The sequence below is a fragment of the Pezoporus wallicus genome, unplaced genomic scaffold (genome assembly GCF_028554395.1).
Source record: "Pezoporus wallicus isolate ANWC-B61680 ecotype Strahan unplaced genomic scaffold, APGP_CSIRO_Pwel_v1 contig_3487, whole genome shotgun sequence".
NCBI lineage: Eukaryota > Metazoa > Chordata > Aves > Psittaciformes > Psittacidae > Pezoporus > Pezoporus wallicus.
This window is the reverse complement of record NW_026636018.1, coordinates 435,692-461,668: the sequence shown is the minus strand read 5'-3', so window position 1 is coordinate 461,668 and position 25,977 is coordinate 435,692. Positions and strand designations below refer to the sequence as shown.

General features: G+C 38.5%; 1 protein-coding gene across 8 annotated transcripts in view; it reads left to right on the top strand.

Moving 5' to 3' along the window:
• Window positions 1–2,251: 2,251 nt before the first annotated feature.
• NKTR (natural killer cell triggering receptor) overlaps window positions 2,252–25,977 on the top strand; it is a 42,009-nt gene continuing 18,283 nt past the window's right edge. For 6 of the 8 annotated variants that reach the window (XR_008970837.1, XM_057398907.1, XM_057398906.1 and 3 more), the window contains exons 1-6: window positions 2,252–2,382; window positions 2,707–2,801; window positions 11,312–11,386; window positions 15,191–15,298; window positions 16,337–16,381; window positions 18,154–18,241. Coding sequence is in view for 7 of the 8 variants with exons in the window: in XM_057398907.1 (XP_057254890.1) it covers window positions 2,744–2,801; window positions 11,312–11,386; window positions 15,191–15,298; window positions 16,337–16,381; window positions 18,154–18,241 (374 nt within the window). In the remaining variant the exon portion in view is untranslated. Of the gene's footprint in view, window positions 2,383–2,706; window positions 2,802–11,311; window positions 11,387–15,190; window positions 15,299–16,336; window positions 16,382–16,689; window positions 16,718–18,153; window positions 18,242–25,977 lie in introns of those variants that run through there. The other 2 variants (XM_057398908.1, XM_057398909.1) reach the window with 2 other exon arrangements.

Sequence of the window (25,977 nt, the reverse complement as noted above, 5' to 3'; positions counted from 1 at the left end):
CTTAGGCATAAAATCTACAACTAAGAAATCTCTAAAGTTGATCTGAGGTAGAATAAAGTTGGGTCCACTGATTTTGATGTATGCAAAAGTTGTCTTTAGGAACATAACATAGCTGGGAATATTTTAGCCTACAAAGGGAGTGTTTCACAAATTTGTGGCTTATCAAAAACTAGTATTGTACAGAAGCAATTATTCATAACAATACTGCTTTGCCACATAGCCTGTAATGCCCCTCAGCCAGCTATAGCTGTTGAAATCAATGAGGGCTTTGTCACCAGTTTCAATGGACACAGGATGTTACCAGAACAGCATCTGCAGCAGTTCACAGATAGGAACACTAGGAAAAATCTTCATTTGTAACTAAACCTTTCATGTTTCAGATGAGTGGCCTCAGATGTGCATGGGAGACTTTTTTTGGGTGGGGGGAGTATGTCTGTCTTCCATCAAGATATATTTTTCAGCTCTAGTCCTGAGATGATCTTCAGAGCTTATCTCCCAGGGGATCAGAACTCCTTTCCAATTTGCTTCTTTATGAAAATAATCAGGGCTTGAAATGAACTTTTGAATTGCTTACAATCTTTGCTACTTGCACAAAGAACAAATAGCACATTTCCATGTCTTTATTTATTTATTTATGAGACTTTAGCTTATTTATTTGCTTACCTGCCTTTAGCAAGCTCATGTTCTGAAAGCAAAAGAGCAAGAGGATGCAGGTTAAAAGGGAATTAATAGGTTATTTCAGCTCAGGAGGAAACAAAAAAAAACCATATAACCATAAAACCCAAGCATACATTTATTGTTTGGGAAGATTAAGGAAATCAAATTTCAAATTTTAATTTTTGGAAAGGAATTCCGCGAAGCTACTGTAACTCAGCTTCTCAGTAGCTTTGTTTCTCAGTTGCCATTTTAAATTGTGGAAAACAATAAGCTTCTATATTATAAAAGCATTTCACAGCTAAATAATTTAGGGCCAGACTGTGCTAGGTTTTTTTTACGTTGTGTGATGGCTTACCATGCAAGTATCTCCAAAGGACCAGCAAACTTCTGTGACAACTCCTTAGGGACCACTTGCACAATCCATGTTATTAAACATAATAAAGAATGACAGAATCTGGCTGTTAAAATGCCTTTGGAGGCCTAAATACTATAGTGCTAGCAGCCATTAAAGCTATAGATAAATTACATCTAAACCAATCCCATTTTGCTGCATTCGTAACTTCTAAAACATCCATTGATGTCAGCGTTGCTAGTCTTTATTCTCAGCACATTCTTTTTTTAATCTAACACCTCTGAGTTTCTCCTCAGACAAGGACGTAACCACAGATACAGCTGCCAGGTACAACTACTGCAATGAATTCTCGTTTGTACAACTTCTGGAAAGCATTCTGAAATGTTTTGCTTCAGAAATGTTTTGCTTCTGGTGTGGCAAGGACTGAATAAGATGTCCTCACTGCTTAGAAAGCAACAAAACTTATTGCTGGAATTGTGGAATAGAATCACAAAATGGTTTGTAAAGGACCTTAAAGCTCAACCAGTTCCACCCCTCTGCCATGGACAGGGATACCTTCCACTAGACCAGGTTGCTCCAAGCCCCATCCAGCCTGGCCTTGAATGCTTCCAAACACTTCTTGAGTTCCAAAGGCAAGGCTCTGTAAGTTTATGCAGAGCTAAGGCTCAGCAAAGGACGGGATCACCCCAGGCCAGCCTTGTTTTTATGCCAGAAAACCAGAGCGATCCTACCACAGCCCTGACACATGCATCAAGGCGAACACTCCCTCATACAGAATCTCCGAAGTTTTTGGTTGGGCTTTTTTTTTTTTTTTTTTTTGTGCTTTCAAAAAGATTTTCCCTTCAGAGGGCGGTATTTCTGTAAATCCACCCAGACTTCTCAAATTAGAAAGGTGAAGCACCGTGTGCGAGATGGTCGCTTAGCTCCAGCGTCCTGCACGGTCATGACAGCTCGGGGTCAGGGCAGTGAGGAGGGACGCTCGCCACGGGGATCACGATTTTATTAACGCTGTAAACTCCTCACACCGTGCCTATCCCCCGGCCACGAAAGGAGACACGGCAGGTTCGCCCCTCAGGAGGGAGCGGTGCCCCCAGCCCTGAGACTGGGCGCCCGACCCCACCATCACCGCGCCCCCGTTCCCTCACAGCAGGCGGCGGGAAACCGCGGCGGGGGCGGGGAGGGGCGGGCCGTAGCAGCTGGAGGCGGGGCCGCGCTGTGCTGCGCCGTACCGGGGCGGGGCGGACGGACGGGCCGTGGAGCCCGTCGGCTAATGGCGCTGGGGGCCGGCGGCGCTTCCTGGCAGCGGGGCGGAGGGCGGGGGCGCTGAGCGGGGCGTGCGGCGCGGAGAGCGAACAAAGCGCCGGAGCTGCCAGGTAAGGCCGCGGCCGCCGCACCCCTTCCCGGGGGAGGAGATAGGTAGGGCAGGCAGCGCTGAACGGGGCTGTGCCCCCCTCTCCCTGTTCACCTCCCCCATGTTTGTGAGAGGAGGAAATTCCCCTCGGCGTGGTTTCCCCCCGCCGGCCTCCTCCCGGTGCCCTGCCGCCTGCCCTCGCTCTCCGGCGGCCCCGCTGCCGGCGGCTGAAGGGGGAGTGGGAGGGGAAGGTGTCTCCCGGAGTTTCTGGCAGCGCTGCGGCCGTGTAATGCTACCCCTCGGCGGGGCGGGCTTGGCTCCCAGCGCGGCTCCTCTTTGTGTCCAGGTGGCGAGGCCGAGGGGCTGCAGGGCTGCCCGCGGCCATGGGGGTGCAGGACCGGCCTCAGTGCTTCTTCGAGATAGAGATCAACCGGGAGCCAGGTAAGGCCAGTGTCTCTGGCACGAGTCTTGTCTGAAGTGTCGTGTTTGGGATGGGTTTTACCACATTTTTGCCTCCCTAATGCACTCGAGCCGTTATCAATGAGTTTGCCCATTGATCTTATTTCTGAGTTAGTTTTAGTAACTTTTGATGTTTACCAGTGTGTTGGATGTTTTTTTATTCTCTTAAGACACATTTTTAGTCTCATACGTGAGAGGCTCTGTGAGGCTAACACCATTTTCAAGATAAGGAGCATCCTTTATTAGAAGTGCTGCCTGGTTGTTTATTGTACCTTTACAGTTCTGTAAACTATGGAAAACTGGGGCAAGTCGTGAGGAAACTGGAAAGGTACTCGGAGAAGTAATTTTAATCATACGGTAATTAAAATCGGAAAGGGACCTCGGGAGGTCAGCTGGCAAAAAATCTTTCCTCCTCCTGCTTAAAATGAGTCTTGTGAGTGTAAATAAGGAATTGACCATGGGATTGTAGAAGCAGAGAATGTCTCATCAGGTGGCCGCTTCAAAAAAGAAACATAATTAAAACAAATCCATCTCTTAACTCATATTTTCCCTATGGGAAGTGTAATATGCCTGTTAGGGGCAGACTGTGAGTTTTAATCCCGGAATAGGTACTTGATTCCCTCTTCTGTTTTCCGCCCTCTGTAAAAATGGTTGTGGAGATTTATTTACCCATGGCTTTGAACATGAATTTGTTAATGCATCCGAGTTGCCTCGCATAAAATGCTTTATATTGCTGCTGTCTATCTCTCAGAAAAATTAAGGAATGTGATGGCTTCATTATGCTTTCACTTTCAGTTTTTGCTTCAGTGTTTCTCTGAAAGCCTTTGAAATAAGTTTGTATCTTTGCACTTCAAATTTCAGTTGCTTTCAAATATGACTGTAACCCATTTAACTTGCTTTTTCATTTCAAAAGACAGATTCAATTCAAGCTTCAGTGAATTCTGAATTCAGCCTTCAGATAGAGCATATCTATAAATCTGTTGATGGTGTCACTCCTGTTTGAGTTATTTAAATGTGCCTTTTCTGAATACTTTTATTGAGGAGAAAAAAGTTAATGTAAATGGACTTTTAACATTTTCTATGTCTTTAAATTTAGTTTTACTATGAATAAGACTACTAAAAAGGTTTTACGTTGGGTAGGTTTCCAGTTTAGGAATGATAGTTTAATGGCATTGCTTTATAGCAAAGACAACTCATTATTCATCTCATTTGCTTGTAATCATTGTTAGGGGTTTTTTGTTTTGACTCTCCATCTGAAGAATCTCTCCCTGTACTGTACTCTTCTGCTGTTTATGTATGTGTTCCTGCTCTTTCATTATATCCCTTGTTGACTGCCTTGTCTCCTCAGCCTTCTGCTGTGCATCATGAGTGAAAGCACATTACCTTGTTTTTCCTCACATCTGTTTGGGTTTGATGACTGATAGCGGTGTCAGAGAGGAATTGCAGTGTTAGTGTTCTTGGTGGTGCAGAGCTTTGGTTACCTGAAGTAGACAGAGGGCTTTGGCTGTATTTGTGGCTGTCAGTGTTTATTGTCCCTTTAAAGTAACAGGGATCTCAAAAGTGTATATCAAATTCAGAGCCGTGCTGGTTTCATTGCACCTGACTAATGGCTTGTATTTTTGCAGGAAAATGTGCCAATTTGTAAAATATTGGTATGGGACTTAGGTGTAATCTGGTTATGCTACTTTATTCTGGTGTCTGTTTATGAATTCACTATGCAACTATGCCTCAGGATTTAAGGTTATATTTAAAAAGCTTAAACATTGCTCTTCTAGCTGTAAGATGACCTTCAAAAGCTGAATCAAGTGGGAATGATAAAGCAGTGCTTCCAGATGACATGAAGCACTAACTGTGAGATGTACTCTCCCTGCTGATACTAGTGAGGTATTCATTTTAACTTTTAAACTGCCAGCAGATTTTGAAGTTAAGGCTTTGTTTATTTGACTTTAATACAATAAGCTGATCTGCTGGCTCATTTTTATTAGATGTAGGGAGAAAGAACTGGGCAAAAGATCAGTCCTACATCTTGTCGCTAGCCAAGAGATAAGACATACCCCCCACCCTGTCTACACTGAACAGCTGAACTAATATCTCCCCACAAAATTCAGAGAATAAGCAGACATGCCTCTTAACATATTGGAGACATCTCTTCACCTGCAGAACACACAACCATGTTATGTTTAACAGCGTAGTTTGGTGTCCAAAAATGTTCCCCCAACAGTGGGGCAAATTTTGAAGGCTTTGCGTCTGTTTTTAAGTCTAAATTTAGGCTGTTTTTAATAAGTTGCCTGTTAAGCATTTTTTATGAATGCACATTATGGTTCATAGCTTTTGAAGAGCAAAGGGAGAATAAATCAGAAATAAGTGTTTATCTTGATACTAACACCAACAGCACCTCTCCCTCCTCTTGGGCCCCCATACCAATGGATGTGGCTGCATACAGGGTGCACATAGGAGTAAACTACCTTACAGTATTCCAAGAATCTTGGGATGGCAGCAGATGCCAATTTAAATAATTCTATCTCTAATCTCTGATGCAAAAATCTGTGTGGAGCTTCAGTCTTTCAGATACTGTGATAATTAGAACAGATGCCTGACTAGGATATCGCATACATAGTCTGAGTCTGCTGCTGTAGCATTTCTTGTGGCCATCCAAGATTCTTTTTTTTTCACACATTTCCCCTCCCACCCTTCCCCAGCTAGATTTATATATCATGAAATATATTATTTATTCATTTTTGCTTTTTTCATTCTTATTCTTGGAAGAATTTTCCTTTTCATCTTGGTTTATTACCTCCCCTCCCGCTGTCCTTTGTTATTGTTTAACCCTTTCCTCACTTTTTCATTCTGTTTCAGTTTCCTTCCTTTGGTATGCCCCTTCCCTTATCAGTCAATCTGCTGTTCTATTACTTCTCTCCTTCTAGTCAATTCAGGCAAAAGTCTGGTATATTTTGGAATTTCAGCTGCTGCTGCTATGAATTTATGTGAAATAAGCTCCACTGCAAAAGTTGTAGTACTGTGCTTGCATTAATAGAACCAGGGATGCTTTATGGGGATTTTGTTACCCTTCCTGGAGACAGAAACTGTTCTTAACTGGCTTCTCATTAACCTTCAGGCCTTTGAAGGCAAAAAGTTGTATATTGGCAGAAAACAGATCAGCACTTTGTCCATGAAACAGTTGTCAATCCAGTTAGGTGTAGTACAGCAGGAGCCAATGGGGCACTCTGTATGGGGTACCCCTGTCAGGGCCTATAAGGGAGCTAAGGTGTAGATTCGGAGGGAACTGGTTTAATAAAAATTGTAATCCAGTCATCATATAAAATTGTTGTCAGTGCAGAATGAAATACCCTGAAGACTTACTTTGAAGTGTAGAACAAATTGGATTAGTAAGTGGAAGATCTAACTGATGAGCCTCTTTTGCTAGGAGAAGAAAAAGTGCAGTCTTTCACTTGCATATCTCTGTGAAATATAGTAAGATAGTAAATTTTTGTTGTATGCAGTACTGAAATATGTTTGCTTTAGTGGAGACCACAGAGTTCTGTAATGGAGGAGCTTCAGGTAGTACTTATGGAAGACTGGGCTTAGTAGAGAGCTGGGGAAGTAAGTTTATGGAGGCTTTCCTTGAAAAGAGTGTAAAGTGGGGTAAGGAAGCATTAACCAAGTATTAATGTGTCAAGGCATAGATGCCTGCTCAGGGCAACTGTGACATCCATTGTTTTACCTGGTGTTTACAATCTGTTCCTTTTCCACAGTAAGTTTGTATTTTTCTGAAAACTGTAGCTACATTTCTACTTTAACGCAGTCTTTTAAAGTTTATATGACTTAGTGCTGACAAATTTAGGGATAAATATATCAATAACGTTAAAATACATTCTTTTTAGTGAGCTGTTATTTAAACTTTCAGGCAGATCTGTCTAAGCTTTTTGGCCTCTGACAGGCATCCTGGAGTCAGCCTGTAGGGGATGTGCATTGCTGTTTTAATGGTTGTAATCCCTGCTTTCCTCTTCAGCAGGATATTCCTGTTGATATACTGAAAAAAAAATGCTTCAGTGACTGCGTACTTGGCTTGCTCTGGGAAACTGGGAAAAGTCAAACCCAATATATTTTTGAATAGCTAGATTTATTTTGGGAATGTCTGTCTGAAATTGACACCTTTATGGTCTAAACATAACATCTAGCAAAACAGTTTGTACTACATGGCTCCTGAGGTTGTTTCAGAAAAGTTGAGCAGCTAAACTGGAGGAAATCACTGAATAAACATTTTAATTCACTGATTTTATTAGACTTTGCCAGCAGAAGCCCTCAGCACAATATAGCATGGACATTCCTACCCTTAATTTTTACCACTTAATTTGAATCAAGTACTAGTTCTTCCTCAGCTGAAAAATTGATCATGTGTTCAAAAACACAAGAAAAAACCTCTCATCTTTTGATTTGAAAATAGTCCTGGAACTGGATTATTTCTGATTGTAATGCTTTCAGGTTTCTATAAGCTTATTAGCTGTGTACAGCACTTTGTGAAACCAAACTTGAAAACATCTTTGACTTTATATATACATCACTTACTGTATGTAGTTACCAGTAAGGTAAATACTCTTTCATCACTTTAATTTCTATCAAAAATATTGTTTAAAAAGTCAAAAGTTTTCTAACAAATAAGAATGTTTTATCAAAGTATTGTCTTATAAATAATAGGCAGATGTTACGTTATGACTGGATAAATTCCTATGGTGTTGGCTATCTCAAGAAGTACAGTAACGTACTTTAAAATCTACACTGTACTACAGGCAAGCACATCATCATAGCTGTGAGGTGGTGAGATTCAGTCTTCTATTGAGAATACACTAAAATTACATAAATGTCCTGCCTGTTGATGTGTTAAAATCAAGATTTAAGAGTTTGTGTAACTTTCTTGTGGTACTGGAACATTTACATCTCATGTTAGATGAGAGTTTCATTGTTAAAAATATAATCCTAATTTTTTAGTTTTAATTTATAGTGAGGCATCTCTGCAGGTTCATCTCTTGGCCAAGACCAACCGAAGAGTCAGGGTAGGTTGTAAGCAAACTTCACCTACTTGAATACCTCTTCTTAGCAATTTGTTTGTTTGCTTGTTGTCTTGTTGTTAGTCCTGGAAAGTTTGTTCCCTAATGGGATAACTTAATCTTTTGTTAATTTCCTCTATACAGTGTAGGTGGATCATTTGAGATAAGAGGTGTCTAAATCTGAGAAAATGAATAGCATCTCAAATGCTTTATCTGTGTTATGTCAGCACCTACCTCAGCTCCAAGTTTAAAATTAGATGTTTCCTGTTATTTTTTTGTTTGAGAGATGAGAAAGATTTGTAAGTTCTAAGCATAACTTTTATGCAGATTTTTTTTTTTAATTAACAGCTGCTGTTTCATATGTATTTGTCAGATCAAGGTGTGAAAATGTGTTTGATCTTTCTCTGGCACATTTAATTGACTGTCAGTGGAAAAGCTTTCAGTGATAATGGTATTGATGCAGCTTAGGTAACATACAGGTAGCAACGCAGCAGATGGACACACAGTATGTGGTTTGTGTCTTGTAAGCACATGGCACTATTTTATATAGCCGGGTAAACTGGGTAAGCAGTACTTTAGGTTATATGGAGGTCCTTGTCTTTTAAACTGGTTTTAGTCTTTTGGTTGTGGATATGTGCATTACAAGCAGTTTGTTGGAGTTGAAAGGCAGGAGAAGCTACCAGATGCTATTATTGACAAAGCATGAGCTTAAGATGCTGTTGAAATCATGACACCTTAGTTATGAATGTTTTTTCCCACCTTCTGCCTTAGCATCTTCAAGAGCTTCAAATGACATTCTTCAACCAGAAAACAGAAGTGGTGGTGTTTGCTGCTTCACGTGCTAGATATGGTGGGGTTTGTATGTAGGACAGGAACTTGCAAGCCAGAGGCTTCTGCAATTTATGTCTGAGGGCAGCTCGTCTCTATTTCTCTACTCTTGGTATAATGGGGATAGTGACGACCTTTTCTTTGCAAAGTGCATATATTATTTCACACAGTGAATGCAAGAGAAAATGTATATGTGGCTTTTTAAAGTATTTAGTCACTGTTCAGCGCTTTTGCAAGAGGGGGAATGGGCCTTCTGTTCTTCTGAATGACTGTGCTTTTAGTGAAAATTGATAACTCTTACTAAACTGTCTACTCCATTGTGTTCTCTGCATGAGTCTTCAATCTGCATAGGTTATCATTATTTCTTCACTTGAGAATAGCTGCTTTTTCATACTGGTTGTTACAGCTACCACTGTTTAATGTGAGGTCTTTGAATATTTGCAGTTTCTTCATTCTTTGGAGACCGTTCCTCACCATTTTCCTTAGATTTTCCTACTGTAATGAGAAAATTCAGAGAACCTTCTTACTGTAGTTAGTGGACTTCTTACAAGTACATGTAGTGAGACGACAAGGGGGAATGGCCTTAAGCTGAAAGAGGGTAAATTTAGATTGGATACTAGGAAGTTCTTCCCTGTGAGGGTGGTGAGGCCCTGGCACAGGTTGCCCAGAGAAGCTGTGGCTGCCCTATCCCTGGCAGTGTTCAAGGTCAGGTTCGATGTGGCTTGCAGCAACCTGGTCTAGTGGAAGGTGTCCCTGCCTGTGGCAGGGGGTTGGAACTGGATGAGCTTTAAGGTCCCTTCCAACCCAAACTGTTTTATAATCCTATGAAATGCAGACATTTCATCAGCTGAAGGCATCTTGAATTTATATCCAAGACTACAAAATACAGGTGGTATTATTTTGTTTCTCCCCCTTTTTAACCAACAGTTCACCTTGTTGGCAATTACGTATGTTTGGACAAAGGCTTAAAATTGAATGCAATTTCTTAGGAGCTTCTCAGAATTTTTCTTAATGACAAAATATTGAATAAAAGGCATTTGAACTTCTTTTTTTTTTTGGGTGTGGAAGGCATCGTGGTTTAAGCCCAGCCAGTAATTCAGAACCACACAGCCGCTTGCTCACTGCCCCCCCTCTTCCTCCCCCTGCTCCAGAAGGGATGGGGAGGAGAATCGATAGAATGTAACTCCCGGGGGTTGATATCAGAACAGTCCAGTAACTAAGGTATAACACAAATCACTGCTGCCATAATAATGATAACGGAAATAACAAAGGGAGAGAATACAGCTGCTCACCCAGCCCTACCAAGCAGTGATCTAGCCCTTCTGGGTAGCTCCCACCAGTTTATATGCTGGGCATGACATGCTGTGGTATGGGATACCCCTTTGGCTAGTTTGGGTCAGGTGTCCTGTCTCTGCTTCCTCCTGGCTTCCCCTCCTCCCTGGCAGAGCATGAGACTGAAAAAGTCCTTCGTAAGAGTAAACATTACTTAGCAGCAACTAAAACCATCGGTGTTATCAGCGTTGTTCCCAGGCTGAAAGTCAAAAACACAGCACTGCACCAGCTACTAAGAAGGAGAAAAATGACTGCTACTGCTGAACCCAGGACAGAAGGAAAATAAAAAAATCTTTGAAGTCTTACCAGTGCACGCCACTAGAGTGTAGTGCTCATTAACAGATTATTTCTGGTCTCCTTGTAATGCTGGTTGACAGTGTGGCTTATTTATGACTTATTTAGCAGCTTCCTATTTGCTAATTGTATATTTTTTGAAGCTTTCATGTGGGTTTTTTGGGTATTTTTCTTTAGCAACATACACCCCAGTATCTTGGAATATAAAAGAAAATGTGAATCAGTTCTAACCCAGTATATATGAAAGCACTCTTCAGCAGTACTTAATCGTCTTGGAAGGTACGTAGCATAACTACCACCAGTAGCATGGGGGTAGCTGGACTGAGAGAATTAGTCTGCCCACTTTGCGTAGGCAGAAGGTAGTATGTGGCTCATAGTACCTGGCAAGTGGAATGTAAATGCTAAAATTGTTGTTGGCGTTTTGCCTGCCTTTTGTATTTTGGTTCATCTTTTTTGTTCGTTTGTTGTTAAACTAGACGATTTTGGGAGAAGAGTGCTGATGTATCTCTAGTCCTTAACACAGTATGGGACTAAGTCAGTTGGGCTTTTTAGGTAACTGCCACAGAGGAAGCTGTGATAATGTTACTATTAATTTACTTGTATAAATATAGTACACGGGAGCAGGGGAATTACTCCAGCTCTCTGAGGACCTGTATTTATGGCACATGTTTTCAAAACGGGAATCGGCAGGATAAAAAATTTTAATAAGTAAGTTTGTCTTTCAAATCAAAATGGAATAATTAGGATTTTAAATAAAATTAGATGTAATGATGTCAGTCTTCATTTTTTTGTTATGGTGTTGTTCTTTCCTGCTGCTTGTTTTAATGTATGCATATTTGAGATGTTTTCTGCTTGATAAAATAAATGTATTGATAAAAATAATAAAAAATTGATAAAAAAATTTATGGGAAAATTTTTTTTTCAAAATATGCTTATTTATGTGAAGTTTTATTATAAGTTATAAAACTCTTAATTTTTTTTTTAACCTTTTAGTTGGTCGAATTATGTTTCAACTCTTCTCAGACATATGTCCGAAGACTTGTAAAAACTTCCTTTGCTTGTGCTCGGGTAAGTAGCATGCTCATATTTAAGATTTCTATTTCTTAGAATTATTATTTGTTATGCAAGTATAATCCACAGCATAATAATAGTGCTGATCTTTGTTTTCCTGGGGAAAACAAAGCTGAGACTTGTTAGACCTGAAGAGTGTTTGAATAATGCATAGCAGGAAATAGTGTGGTATTCTGTAACTGTCTGAGTTAGGATAGTGGCAATAATACATGATTAGAGAATGCTAACTGAATTTATGGAACAAAAACTTCTGGTCCCTAATGTGGGACTCCTTTAGGTAGAAGTGATTGACAAGGCTGAGACTAACAAGAGGTCACTGAAGTTACACAAATGTAGGATTATCAGGGTGCTAGGATTTGTCAGGAGACATATTTAATATTAATGTCACTGCACAGTATGATAGTGATGTTTGACTTGGGACACTACATAAAGCTGAATATATTGAAACTTTTTCTTATATAAAATGTTACTTATCTATAATAAAACTTTGAGTATATTTCAGGTTCATAGAAGTGCTGCAGAGATCAGAGGAAAGAACCATCTTTTAAATCTGAGAAAACTCCTTCATTTTTAGCTAATGAAGGACTAAAAGGGAATATGATGGCCCCATAGAAATACTGGCATTGTTTGGTTGGAGATCTGTGAAATCAAAGGTGCAGCACTTACAAAAGAATGTCTGGGTATAATGTAGCACCTTCCAGTCCATTTTTTAAGGGTGGTTTTGGTTTTTGGGGGTTTTGTTTTTTGTTTTGTTTTGAGTTTTGTTTTTTTGTTTTTTTTTTCAATTAAGCAGGACTTAGCTTTTTCAAAAAGAGTACTATTAGCAAGGATTTGGTGGGGTTTTTTGGTCTGCACTGTTCCTCAGAGATTTTTCAGCTGTAAACTGCAGATTAATCTTGATTGGGTTATTACAGGAATTGGTGTGTGTTTCAAAATACATTCTTCGCATAAGTGTCTGTTGGTGCTCTCCTGGTCTTTTATAACTGGGTGCTCAGTGATTTACAATATATCTTGAACTAACTATACCAGTGAAGCCTCTCCCTTTTAACATGAAATAACTCTTTTCCAATTCCTTCAAAGACTCCAGCAAGACTTTCCAGGCAGCATTGTAACATCTGGCTCTAGTGAGCAGCAGCTTTTAGCTATCTGGTTATGTGAAATAAATTTGTTGATATCCTTATGTATTAACTTCTTAAAGCTAATCTTGTCAGAGCTCAAATCCCAGAATGTGATGTGTTCTAGATAATCTCTGAAGATTCAGAATAGCTTCATAACACTATGAACTGTGGAAGGTGCAGTATGTACCTCATTTTTTTGAGGTCTTTCTGTGGTGCTTCCTCTTTTTATTCTACTCTCAGATTATTTTTTTTCCTCTTAGAGATACCTAGAGATAGACTAAAAATGGGCAAGAATGGTACAGCTCTCATACAAAAATGGGAGCTCATTTGAAGTTTATCTTATTCAGAATAGAGTACAAAAGATAAAAAATTAAATGCAGTATTAGACTGGATAGCATAATGTCTGAGCCTCATGTTCTGTAGCTCCAAAGAATTGTTTAAATCCTGACAGCAACTTTGCTAGAAGAATGTTAGGTGGAGGTAAAGGAAGGGAAAGGTGTTGGAGATAATGAGGAACAAAACAAACAGGCAGAACAAGTTTTTAAAGCAAAAAAGTCTGAGTTCTTTGTACTGGATCCCTGTTTCAGTTCTCTTCTGCAGCTGGCTGTACAAGTTTCATTGATGTCTTCAGCTGCAGCTTGTCTTTAATTGGAAGAATATTGTAAAGTAAGCAAAGTTAGGAGGTCTACTCTTGAGATATGGACCTTGTAGCAACTTGAGCTGTGTCCATCCATTGTGTGGTGGGCATGCATTTTGTGAAACCACACAAATGGTGGTTTCATTTGTCTCAAGGTAGAGGGATATGGCATGAGAGAAAGACCAGTATTTAAAATGCTGTGCCCATCATCCTGCCTGCTGCTCCCTCCATAATCTATGTGAAGCAAGCCAGGATGTTTTTGTCGGAGACAGATGGAGGATGGGGTGATTCGGGCAGCCTTCCTGCAGCCTGACGTTGTCAGAAATAGACCTGGCTCCTGTGAAAAAATGCTGTCTGCCTTGACAGCGAGAGGCTCCTTGCATTTAAATTAAAACATCTGGGCTTGCAAACTGGCATTTTCAGGTCCTTCCGTCAGTCCACCTATTGAACAAGCACAGGCCCAAGCCCATCTGCTCTTTGGCACTTTGTCAGGAGCTTCCTTTCTCATAATATCAAATGAAGATAACTGGTGAGAGCCATGGGTATGGAGAGTCAGGGTAATGGAAAATACGTTATATTCTCCAAGAAGAGGGTTCTACAAGTACAATGCCGTGAGTGGGTTTTGTGTCACTCTCTTTGCCCTCATCCTGGCAGCAGTTGGCTATTTAGAATGGCAAATTTGGTGTGATTTGGCCAGGAGTTAATTTTGTGTGGAGGAGCAAGAGATTGCAAAAGGAGAGTGTTGGTTCTAGGTAACAAGTACAGGAACATTTCTGAGTGAACTACATGGTACAGAACATACAGGTTAAATGTCCTCTGATAGAGTGTCAAATGTCTTTTTCATAATTAGTGGTGGGATGAAACAGAAAATTAGGTTATTTGTCCTTTCTCATTACAGACTATCTCCTGAACTATGGTTTACATGGGATTTTAGCTGTTGTATGGGGTATAATATACCTAATGCCCTTAATCACAGTGTTCTGCCAGCTCTCCACTTTCTGGAATCTGAAGTCAGTGTCTCTTTTTTGTTCCTTGACTGGGTCAGTATAAATCCCTCATGAACCTACTAGCAGGACCTCTGCCCTGCCAGTCGCAGTACCCTCATCCACATGCCCAGTGAAGTTTTTCTCCTGAATTTTGGAAGAACTGTTAATGAAACTTTCTCAAAAATCACCACTAGGCTTGAGCTACAGCTGCAGCAGGAGTCCACTGGCTGTCATTCCTTAAAAAATACAAGGCTCAGAAAGAATTAACAGGTTACTATGGCCTGGTGTGCCTTCTGCTGCTGGATAAGAGTGACCCCGGTAACAGTACAGGATTTGAGGAACTTTTTGTTTTTCGGTTGTTGCCCTCCTCTCCAATCCCCGTTACAATTAACATTCAGTTCACCCTGGAACTGATCTTGTATAAACAATTCTGTTCCCCTGTTCTGTCACTCTTTTCAGAAATGAAAGTCTCAATTTTCATACTGAGATGGTGAGGGTCAGTGCTGGGTAAACTGGCATTAGTGGGTGGCCCAACACTGTTCATGAACTGGTAAAGATCTGAAGCATGCTTGGAGTAGCTCAGTCCCATTTTTCCATGACTGGACTGTATTGAAGCTGATTTGAAGCCTGTTCTGACCTCAAATTTCTGTCCAAGGATTCAGGTGCCAAATCCAGATATATAACGGTTTGAAAAGGAGTCGGGTATAAGCTTCAGCTAGCATCACAGTATAGCCATAACCACAGAAAGTAATTAACCCATCATTATAATGAACTTTTATTTTCTATAAATTGTCACAAGTGGTTTGCTAATAAATACACTCTTCCTTGGGAGGGGCTAGAATTTTTTTTTTAAGAAATAACCTAATTTTCACTTGAGTCCCCTTGTAAAGAGGTCCTGTCTGCTATTAATGAATGTTGAAAAGGCAACAGGTAGAGGTGTGGTGTCTTATATAGTTCTACGATTCTGATGGCTCTTATATACATCAGCAGTAGGGAGGGAAAACCCTTACAATTTATTTTGTGACAGTCTGTAGATTCTTTTTATTTAACCCTCTTGCAGGTGAAAAAGGAATTGGCAAAACAACTGGAAAGAAGCTGTGTTACAAAGGCACTACCTTCCATCGTGTGGTTAAAAACTTCATGATCCAGGGTGGGGACTTCAGCGAAGGTAAAATACATGTTTAAAACTGAAATGCTATAAATGGAACTTTGTTATGACTTATGTGATTATAATGTAACTTTAGAAAGTGCTGTGGAATTATTACAGTGCCATAAAAATATTTAATTTGCTGTGAATTATAGCACGTCTTTGTTAATTTTTGAAATTATAAAATGTTTCATTTGAAGTAATATTTGAAAAAAATTTAGAAAAATGTATTAAGTTAAAGAAGGAAAAACCCTTTAGTTTAGGGGCTGGTAACACTTACATTATTAAAACAGTTCAAGTCCAAACTGTAGTTTTAACTGCTTTTCACTTTCGTGCCTGCAGTAGAGGTGGCACGAATCATGCCCTATTAATACTGGGACATAACTGTTTGAATAAGTTTAGAAATAAAATAGTAGATAAGTTAGAAGTGTTTAATGAAAAAAATCTCTAAAAGGATATTATCTAGGAGTTTCTTTGCTTTCTTCCCTGCAGCATGTACAACAGTACAGCAGTGTACAACAGAATGTTTTAGCCTTTTGTCCTTCCCTGAAATACCTGTCCTTACCAAAATGTCTTTCTCCTTCACTTACTGAAATCTTTTGCCTGATAAAATGTGTGTGGTGAAGGAGTATCTTGCTTTGAGAGTCAAGTAGAAGAGCATTTAAAACTGCTAGTTATGTTCTTAGCCCTTCCATTCTAGTGGCCTTTCAACGGCTTTGGGCCAGGCAAGATTGTTGCTCATACCTACTGTTGTCTGTTTCATTTTTATTTTTTATTATTTCCTCCTTGCTGTTGTTTTGCTGGATGCTGTTGCTTTAGCAAATACCAGTGAGGACTGGAGAACTGGCCTTTAGAGCCCAGTGTTCAGAGGTACTAAGGCTATCTTCATTCTCAGTATTTCGAGTGTCAACAGGACAATGCGTGGCTGTGACTGAGTTGAGGAGTAAGTCTAGTAACTGGCCAGAGTGTACTGGTTTGCAGTAAACTGGTGGAATGTTACATATGACTTTTTTTTCATAAACAAAACAAAAGGTTTAATTCATGCTTTTTAATGCACAGGTAATGGAAAAGGAGGTGAATCTATTTATGGTGGCTATTTCAAAGGTAAGAGGAAATACATCTTTGCAGATTCTTTATTTAGTTCTGAGATAAACAAATCTTGATTCTGAAGGTATTTAATGCAGACAGGTATACTTATAGATCACTTTTTGCATGAAACTAATGTTGCATGAGAATCCTTTTTATATGCATGACTTTCAGATAATTTTTTTGGTAATACTTAACTTTAACTGACAATTAAGGCTAACATTATTTGTTAAACATGACTTTCAGCATGGAGGTTAGGCAACTTTATTCATGAATAAACTCCTATCTTCCTGCCTAAAACTGTCAACATATTCTTTTGTTTATAGAGATTGTGGTCTTTTGCAAAATGAAAAGGTAAGAGACAAAAGCTCAGTAACACAAATTCAAACTCTGTTCCCTTGTACCCTCCCTAGTAAATATATAGCCAACTGATACGTCCGTTTGTAGATGGATATCTGTTGCTTGGAAAAATGAAGTGTTCTGTGTCTGACCTTTCTGAGGGTTAGTAGCTTATTCTGAAAAAGAATACTGGCATAATTTCCATCTCTAAACAATTATTTCTTGTTTTGTTAATGTCCCTTTCCTCCCCTTCCCTATTCAAGGTTTGTATGCTTAGTGTTTGTTTCTGAAAGTAGTTTTACTTTGTTTATATGCTAAATAAGTTACTTTACTTGCAAAGAATTTGTAAATAAATGTGCATTTACTTCTTTTCAAAATCTGTTGTTGGAAGAAAAATGGTGAATTTATAACATATTCAAAGACATAAAATTCTTTACTGGAAAAAAAACCAACCCAAACCAATGGGTAGTTAATGTTGTATTTAAGCATTAAAAAAAGCATTACATGTATTTGGGTAACAGCCCCGGATTCTGTATGTTTTTCAAGTAGCTCTGCGTGGTTAAGTGCATGCCATTAAGTTTGTCTTACAGGGACATCATTTGGTTTTGGAGTATTACAACCTTTAGTCAAAAGAAAGTCTTGAACAGATCCATTTGCTAAAAAGTTAGTAGGGTTAGTTTCTAAAGGGGGTGAGTGCTGAACATGCAGGACCATGATGTGTAATCTTGCAAGTAACGGCTTTGTACACTCAAATTACTATTTTTAGCTTTGAAAATGAGCTTCAGAAGATCTGGGTTTATATTATGCTGTGCAACCAGAAGTCCTCTTTAATTTACTGGAATGCAAAATACATGTTTAGTTTAGTCTTAATTGATTTTATACTTAGGTTGCAGGAACAGTTTGTTCTTTAGTTTCTTATTCAGGTATTTATTTTTTTCTCCCTTGGACATTTTGAGACTTCCAGTTTGGAGTGGATAGGTGGCTATCTCATAACGATACACACTGGGGAAATGGTTTGTTCTCCTGATCTTTCTTCCTGAGGTGCATACTGTGTAAATAACAGTATCATGTATGTTTAGTCTTGGTTTAGGATTTCAGTCAATTTGCCAACAGTGTTCTTATTCAGAAAATGCTGGATTTAAATCCAAGTCTATGGGAGTCTACTGTTTATTGAAGACAGTACTGATGACTTTAAATGTTTTTTCATTAGAAATGTTTGCACTGTATCTAAAGCTTTTTCTTTAAGAAAGAACATTTTCTGTCTCATAACTGCTTCTACTGTAACTTTGAGGTGCTTATTAAAGCTTTATTTTTGTTTTTCTTCAACTTATTCATGTTTCTTTAGCAGCAGCAGCAGAATTTCTCCTTGTAGCATCCATAAGTTACTAAGAAACTTAGCCTAATGTTCCTTGTCAGGGAAAATCTGACAAACATATTTTTTCTTCAAACAGATGAAAACTTTATTCTCAAACATGACAGAGCGTTCCTTTTGTCAATGGCAAACCGAGGGAAACATACCAATGGTTCCCAATTTTTCATGTGAGTAGATGTAATATGACAGTTGAGCTTTTCTTAAACAGAGAAGCGCTATTCATGAGAAAGATGGTATTGCTAAATTACCTATAACAATGTCATTTGCCTTACTTTAACTAGGGTTGAGTGGGTACCTGCAGTGTAAGCTATAATAGGAAACATTAGTTACAACTTTCTTGTGATACATATTTGGATTAGAAGCTGGTACTACATGGGTGTTCCTTGTTCATTGCTTTTTACCCTAAAAATGCAGCTAGGGTAGTAAGTTCTTATGTCCATTAAATACATTCTTTGGCTTTGTATATGCACCAACCAAATCTTAACAGGTTATCTGCAAATTACAATGTTGAGTAGTGTATGCAGGAGGGAGCAAGATCTAGAGGTGGTTTGTATGGATTTGCACATAGTTATTAAAATATGATAGTTTATGATTTAGTTTGGGAGTTTTGTTGTCTCTTCTTTTTGGGGGGAGGATGAGTAGGGTTTTATTTATTGTTTTGTGGGTGGTTTTGTTTGTTTGTGGGGTTGGTATTTTTGTTTGTTCCATTTCTGGGGTGTTTTTTTTTTTTGTTTAATTTTGGAGTATTTGTTCCTGACATGCTTTTCTTCTATGTTGCTACCCAGTTCTGTTTACTTGTGCATATGCCAACTGTGTTGGTACCAACACTATATAAAATTATGTGTTCATAATCAGATTTTTCCTCCATTACCTTAAAAAAAATTAAATAATCCATTCCAGTATATAGCCGTATTTTGTTAAATTGTAGAAAATACATGAGACTCTACCATCAATAAATACTCAGGTCTGATATGTCAGGGTCTTCTGGTTACAATAGTTAGTTGTATTCTAGATTCAGTATTAGTATTTTTAAGCTTGCATGTATTTTTACATGATCATTCCTCCTGGTAAATCCCTTGTAAAAATTGCCTTCTGTTAATCTTTAACAGCTAAAAGAGCTGAATTATAGCTTTGGGCTTGTGCTGAGAACAACTTTGGGAAATAACACTGCTGTTTTCAAAAGTAAATTTTAGTTTAGTTACCTAACTAGAAAAACCTATTTTTTTCTTTGCCATCTTTCTTGGGGGATAAGAATGAATGGCGCTTCCCTGTCTTCAGTAAAGGAGTTAATTGTCCTCAAGAATCTTTTTTTTTTTTTTTTCTTTGCTTGAAAAAGATCTTCAGTATGATATGGTAAAGTTCAGATAAGAGACATTTTTAGGTTTCTTCCTAAAGAATGCCCTAAAAATGGAAAATAAATAGGAACCTAAGAGGAAGTCTTTCACGGTTACCACCATTCCGACTTTCCATAGAGGTAAAATTTTGTCAAAAGCTTGTTTTATGTCATCTTCAAAACAAGTTTTGGATGTTGGGCTGCCTTATAGTAAATCTGAGTGGATAAGTATACACATTAATCTGGAAATGTGGCTTAATAAGCTCTTTGAAAAACATTGGTTCATTGTTTACTGCTTGGTGACTTCTCTCTTGGTTCTCTTGCCATAATTTTCCATTTTTAAGCTTATCTGAACAATATAGATGGAAACTTTATGATGTCACATCAGTCAAGAAGCTTTCATTTGAGGGCTCTAAAGTTTCTTTTCTCTCCTGCACTCGATTCAGAAGTCATCTTATTTCCTTTATGCTCAGTAGGCTCAGCTACTTATTCAATTAGATTTAATAAACACCTTGTCTCTCTCCATACATCAAAACAATCTAAGGTTGTGTAGGATGCTAAAATTGTAATTTACAGGGAACAATAAAATGAACTATTTAAGAGCACTTTCATCAAACAATTATTTTGAATGATGGTGATTTAATGTATTTTAATCAGATTTAATGCATATTTCTTCAATTTTCCCTGCTTTGCTCCCCTTCTCCCCCCAATTCTCTATAAAGTGTTAGTTTGGTGGAAATTCAGGCAGAGTAAGTTACCTGACCATAATTGTCTCCATGTAAGCTAGATTCACCTCAGCTCCCTGTAGGAAATCTAAAGGCATTTTAGGGTCCTGGTATGTCCTAACTGGCTGGGAGAGAAAGGCCATTGTCTTATTGGCCTGTCCCATGCAGATTTCTTGGATATCATTACTTTGGATATTCACTATGAGGGTGGTGAGGCACTGGCACAGGTTGCCCAGAGAAGTTGTGGATGCCCCATCCCTAGCAGTGTCAAGGCCAGGTTGGACAAGGCTTTGAGCAGTCTTGTCTAGTGGAAGGTGTCCCTGCCCATGGCAGGGGGTTTGGAACTGGAAGAGATTTATGTTCCCTTCCAACACAAACCATTCTATGATCCTGTAATGTCATAAGTGGCACCATCTTGCTCTAGAGTCAGGCAAGTGAATCAAGCCCAGGAGTGAACTCCCAGATAACCAATGAGGTTTCCGTGGGCTGCTGTCAAGTCTTTAAAGCATCCTCTAACGCTCTAGGCTTCTGCAATCCTCTTGTCTGGGGCTTTTTTCATTTTACTGCATGCAGGCATCTAATGCTGTTTGAGACACCTTTGGGGACTCCAAGACAGGGAGTGCGAATATGATGTAGCACCTACAAGACCCCCTGCACTCCTGGAGTAGTAGCTGAACCCAGGCACGATAAGTAGGGCAGCTCAGGATTTCTGTATGTCAGTGACTGAGTGTTCTCCCCAGATCTCACCACCAGCTGAAATGCCTACCTTGCTTATGGATGCCTTTACTGTATTCAGCTTTATGCATTTAAGCTGAACCCCACCATTAGCCTCCAGTACTGCAGCTGAACCCAGGAATGAATCCGTACAATTACAGAATATGCGCAGAAGGCTCTGAAGCCCCTTACAACTGCATGTATATTGTGTGTACAGTCAGTTGCAAAATCAGGTTCACATTTGATAACCCAGTTTACAACTAGGCAAGGCTGGATAGTTCAACAATCTGTTTTTTTGTACAGATTTTTTTAATAGTGCAGCCCTTGGTTTCAACTTTGTAATGTGGAAAGCTTGGATTTTAAGATTCAAAGTAGGAAACAAGTACTGAAGATTTTATCTAGGCAGTTCCTGTCTTAACTCTAAAATGCAATATAATAAAACAGTTAGTCTTGCTTGGTGACGTTTGTTGAGTTACTTTAGGGAATATATTGTGCACATAGACAGCTTTTCTTTAATTAAATGTTTGCTTCCTTTAGTGATATACTTCAAGCTGAAATCCGAATGTAGAATGTGCTTCTTATACTCAAAAGAATGCTCAGTTATTCAAGTAGTTTATCATTAGGAAAAATGTTCTTCAAATGTATAACCTGAAAATTGTGTGAAAGGCAGTATTCAGTGGCAGACTTTAGATTTTTTTGTTATTATTATTTTTTCGTAGTTTGAACATGTTTAATTTTACTGGTTAGATATTTCTTTAGCCCTCTGCATTTTTTTCAGAGGTAACTTCAGGAATGAGAACTCTTTCCCTCTCATGTACATCTAATGTGGCAGATAAGGAATGCAAATAAGTTATTTTTATGTTTTTGTCCAAGTAGGGCTAAAATAATAGGAAGAATTATGACCAGAACAGGTTTGCTTAATCATCAGAAGTGCTTTTCCTGCTTACCACAGAAAAATGTCATTTGGAGTAACTAGTCTTTAGAGAAAGGAACTGGACAGAATGTATTTCTTTGGCAGGCTGCACTAACAAGTTGGTCACAAGAAAACTGTGCAGTGCCTAAAAACTGTTTAAAAAGTTGAGCTACAGTGGTCAGTTTACTTGAAATGGAAGCTCCAGACTAATCTTAAGTAAACAAGCATCTGCCTAGTCCTAAAGTATCATCAACTTTCATTGGTTCGTCAAGAATTTCTCTGGCATGAATGAGCTTGAAGCATTTATAAGCAACAATAGAGAACTGGGCATGGGAATAGACAGTGTAAGTATTGTCAGGGAGCTCCAGTGAGGCCCCTGAAGAAGGGGGCCTCATAAGATAAAAGCCTCATAAGATAAAAGCCTGGTAGAAACTGGCAAAGTGCAAAAGCAGAATAAAGTCAGAAGTGTGTGTGTATATATATCTATATATATATATGATGTCCCAAGTGGTGTGTGTAATGTTTGTTGACTAATTTTCCCGACGTATAATTTTTGTCCTTACCTGAGTAGGAGTAATAATTGGCTTGAAAGGGGAATGTTGAGCTAAGGAAGGATTACGGTTGTCATGCACATGTACTTTAAATAGGCCAAGTCTATTCACACATGTGATTAAGAAACATTTCCTAGTCTGAAGAAATGCACTTTGTTTAAATCCAGTGTGATACAGAGAGTATCCCTTTGTGCTGTTTAGACTTGTGAAATATTGGAACTTTGGTTTTTCTTTACCCAAAGGGATCTGTTGGAGCATTTAATTGCATCTTGTGTTTAAGGTAGTTGTAAGGTACCAGGTTATAAATTGGCTATTTGTATTTTCAAATAGTGCCACTATTTAATTTGATTCTTTTCTGTGAATAACTCCTTCTGGAACTACCAGTTATTCAGCAAGTATTTTAAGCACCACCAGAGTGTGCTCATCTTCTTTTAATTGTCCTGTTTCCATGTTGATACTCGGATACAGAATTTCTGGGATGGATTCAAGGTTGACAGGAACCACTCTAGAATCGTCTTCCTTTTTTCATGTACTCCAATATCTGTTTTAAACTGCTGCTGAAAATGCAAGTAGTAGTAGCTACTGGGGGAGTGCATCTAGATCATTGCACAAATACAGCCAATGTCTTTAGGTCCCTGAGTTAAAGTCAGGGAGGAATAGTTGGGCTGTCCTTGGATGTTCCAGCTTGATAATGGTATCTTATCTATTTAGAGCAACTCCATCATACATGTGGCCATAACCAGCCTGCTAGTAGGGAAAGTAGCACACAAAATAAGTGTGAAAATGGGTATATGAAGTGCTATAAAATTAATGAGATTCCTGATCCGAGAAATGCTTGCATGGGCTTAACTTTGCTTCTGTGGTCATACACAATTTGTCAAGCTACACTTACCAGATAAAGAGAAATGTCTGTGCAGAATGAAGCATAAAGAAAACAACAGAAGGGGAAAAAAAAAGTAACCTACCTCTATGTTGTCCCTGGGAAGTTCTGTGTAATAATTAATTTATTGCTTTGTTATTTAGCCACGAAGTCCTTTTTACAACTTAAAAGAGCAGTCCTAGGTTGTGTTCCTTATCAGCTCAAATGCTTGGAGTTCTTGCTTCTGTGTTCAAAAGTTATTTAAAACTTGAGGTCGTTTTGCTGTTTCTAGTAGATTTATTCTATTTCCATATTGAGGGTATTGTTGGTTTAATGTGGGTCAAGCTCTTTTCTTGCTCAAAACTAAATGACTTTTTTGCTTTAAAAATGTTTTTAATGTGTGGTGCCATGCCTAGTTACTAAATTTCAACAAACTAACCACTTTGATCTGCTAAATGAAGGATAAAATAAATTTTCAGGATTTTCCTGTTTTGATTTTACAAATGGTTTCTCAATGTTACCAGCTTATTAAAAGTGGTTCATTGCTCAGTCTTTGGTGTCTCAAAACAGGTATTTTTCTAATCAACAGTTTGGGTGTTTTTTACTGAGAATTAAATAGCTTTTGAGCTAATTCTTGAGCATTTGACAGTGATACGAAAACCTAAACATTTTGAATGGAAAGTGCTGACATTGCAGTTTCTTTGAGCAAGAAGTGGTACATGTGCACTGATCACACAAACAAGTTCCACTGGCTTGATCAAAAGTTTATGTGAAAGCACAGCCCACATGAAATTATTCACAGGATGCTTTTATTTTTAATCAGTAAAAAAACATAATCTCCATGCTTGAATATGCAGAGATATAATTAAGTAATAGTTTACAGGGGGAGCAATATGGATAAGCTCAACTGATAATGCATTTTTAAAATATTGCTGCTGTTCAGAATTATACCAGAGCAAATGTATGGTAGTAGTTGGTGCATATTCTATGATTCCATGGTATTTTTGTCTGCTGCTGTCTGCCATGTGTCTGTCCTTCTGTAATTCTGAGCCCAAGCGATGAACCTATTTTAGAGAAACCACTTATTTTTCTTAGCTCTAGAAATGCTTCATGATGCAAGGAAGTTGTCAGCTAATTATGAAATGTATGAAGTTGTAAACTTGCTGACTTTACACATTTCACTTGTAAATCAAAACGTTTATGCTATGGTGTGCCATCCTTTGAAGCATATATTTAGGACTGCATTCAGGAGAGCATTTGAACACCTATGTAACTGCAAGCACATGAATAAACCCATTGAAATCAGTTATTCATATGCTTAAGGTTGTGCATGTGTTCTAACCCTTTTGTTGGATTGAGACTTAGAGGGGAGTGGGAGGATTCTCCTTTCTAACTGTTTATATTTTTTAATAGTGTATGCAAGCAGGTTATATCTACAGGTTTCTTTTTGGTTTTAAGGAGAACTTACTGTAGTTTTAAAAGTACTTTGTATTCTAAAGAAAATTTAGAGCCCTCTTTTAGGCATCCTTGTTCTGCATACAACTTGATTAATATTAATTGTAAACTTGTATTTAATAAAACATAGACTCAGTTTTGTCTGAAATTGTATTACAATTTATTTCTGCCATTTTTGTGTAAAATTTACAGAAACAGTGTTACATCGTGCGCTCCAAAGGTAATGTTTCATTCCTCTAAGGCTGTGTCCTTTCCTTTTCTTCTTTCTGTTTTTATCTTTCTTGTTTTCTTCTGATCATATTGTTATGTGCATTGAATCCTTTGTTAGGAGTGAGGTACTTGGGGGGTGGGTGATAACTTGCTGTTATCAAAAAGATGCTTTTCTCTTCATCAGTATCTTAAGCTAATTTTCTTTAAACTTGAGTGAAGAAAGGTATTCTGTAAATAACATGGATAACAGTATAAGGCAGATTTTGAGTGTTTTAACTTACAAAAGTTCTGTATAGAAATGTTTCATTGAAATATTATTTTGGGGGAGGAACTCATCGTGATTCTAGGTTTCCCTAGTGCAAAGGCAGTAAGCAGGTTTTCTCCTGATTGTTTTGAAGCCAAAGTAAACATTCAAGAGTCAAAGGCAGAGCATATGTGGACAACTGTGAAGCGGTCATTTAAAGTGCATGTTTGCAAAATAAATGTCATGTTAAAACCTTCACATTTAAATGAGAACTTTCAAAAGCAGAGTGAGGCGTTGGGTTTCTTCTTCCCGTAGGAAGTCTGTTAAAGTCACCTAACTCCTCATCATGCATCTGAAGTTTTCTTTTGGGATAATTCTCTTCCTTGTGTTCTCACTGCATATACAAGTAAATGAGAGAAATTCAATAAATTTATCAAATTATCAGTGCAATGGAAGAAACCCCTACATGAGTTTTAATGTGCCAGCTATCCCTTTCTTTGCTATCAAGGACTAGTCTAAGAAAAGTAAATGATCAGGTAATTTGCTCAAGGTCTTCAAGTGCTGCTTTGACATAGCAGGAGCACAGTACTACAGCCTCTGCATCAAGTGTGTTTGAACCTGCTGCTGTTTCTAGCTAATTCTAAGCACTCAGTCTTGTTTATTATTGGTTTCACTGAAATAACCCACTTCTGTTGTTTCACTACTTTAAATCAGCCTTATAATTAAGCCCGCTTAAACTGTTTGCTTAGCAGGAGGTTATTAATGCAGTTAACTCTTGCTTAAAGAACCTCAAAAGCTGTTAACATTTTTTTTGTTTGTAGCAATACTAGCAAGGGAAAACCAAAGAACACCCCCCAACTATTGCAAAATTAAACATTGTCTTGATAGCGTTTATTTCC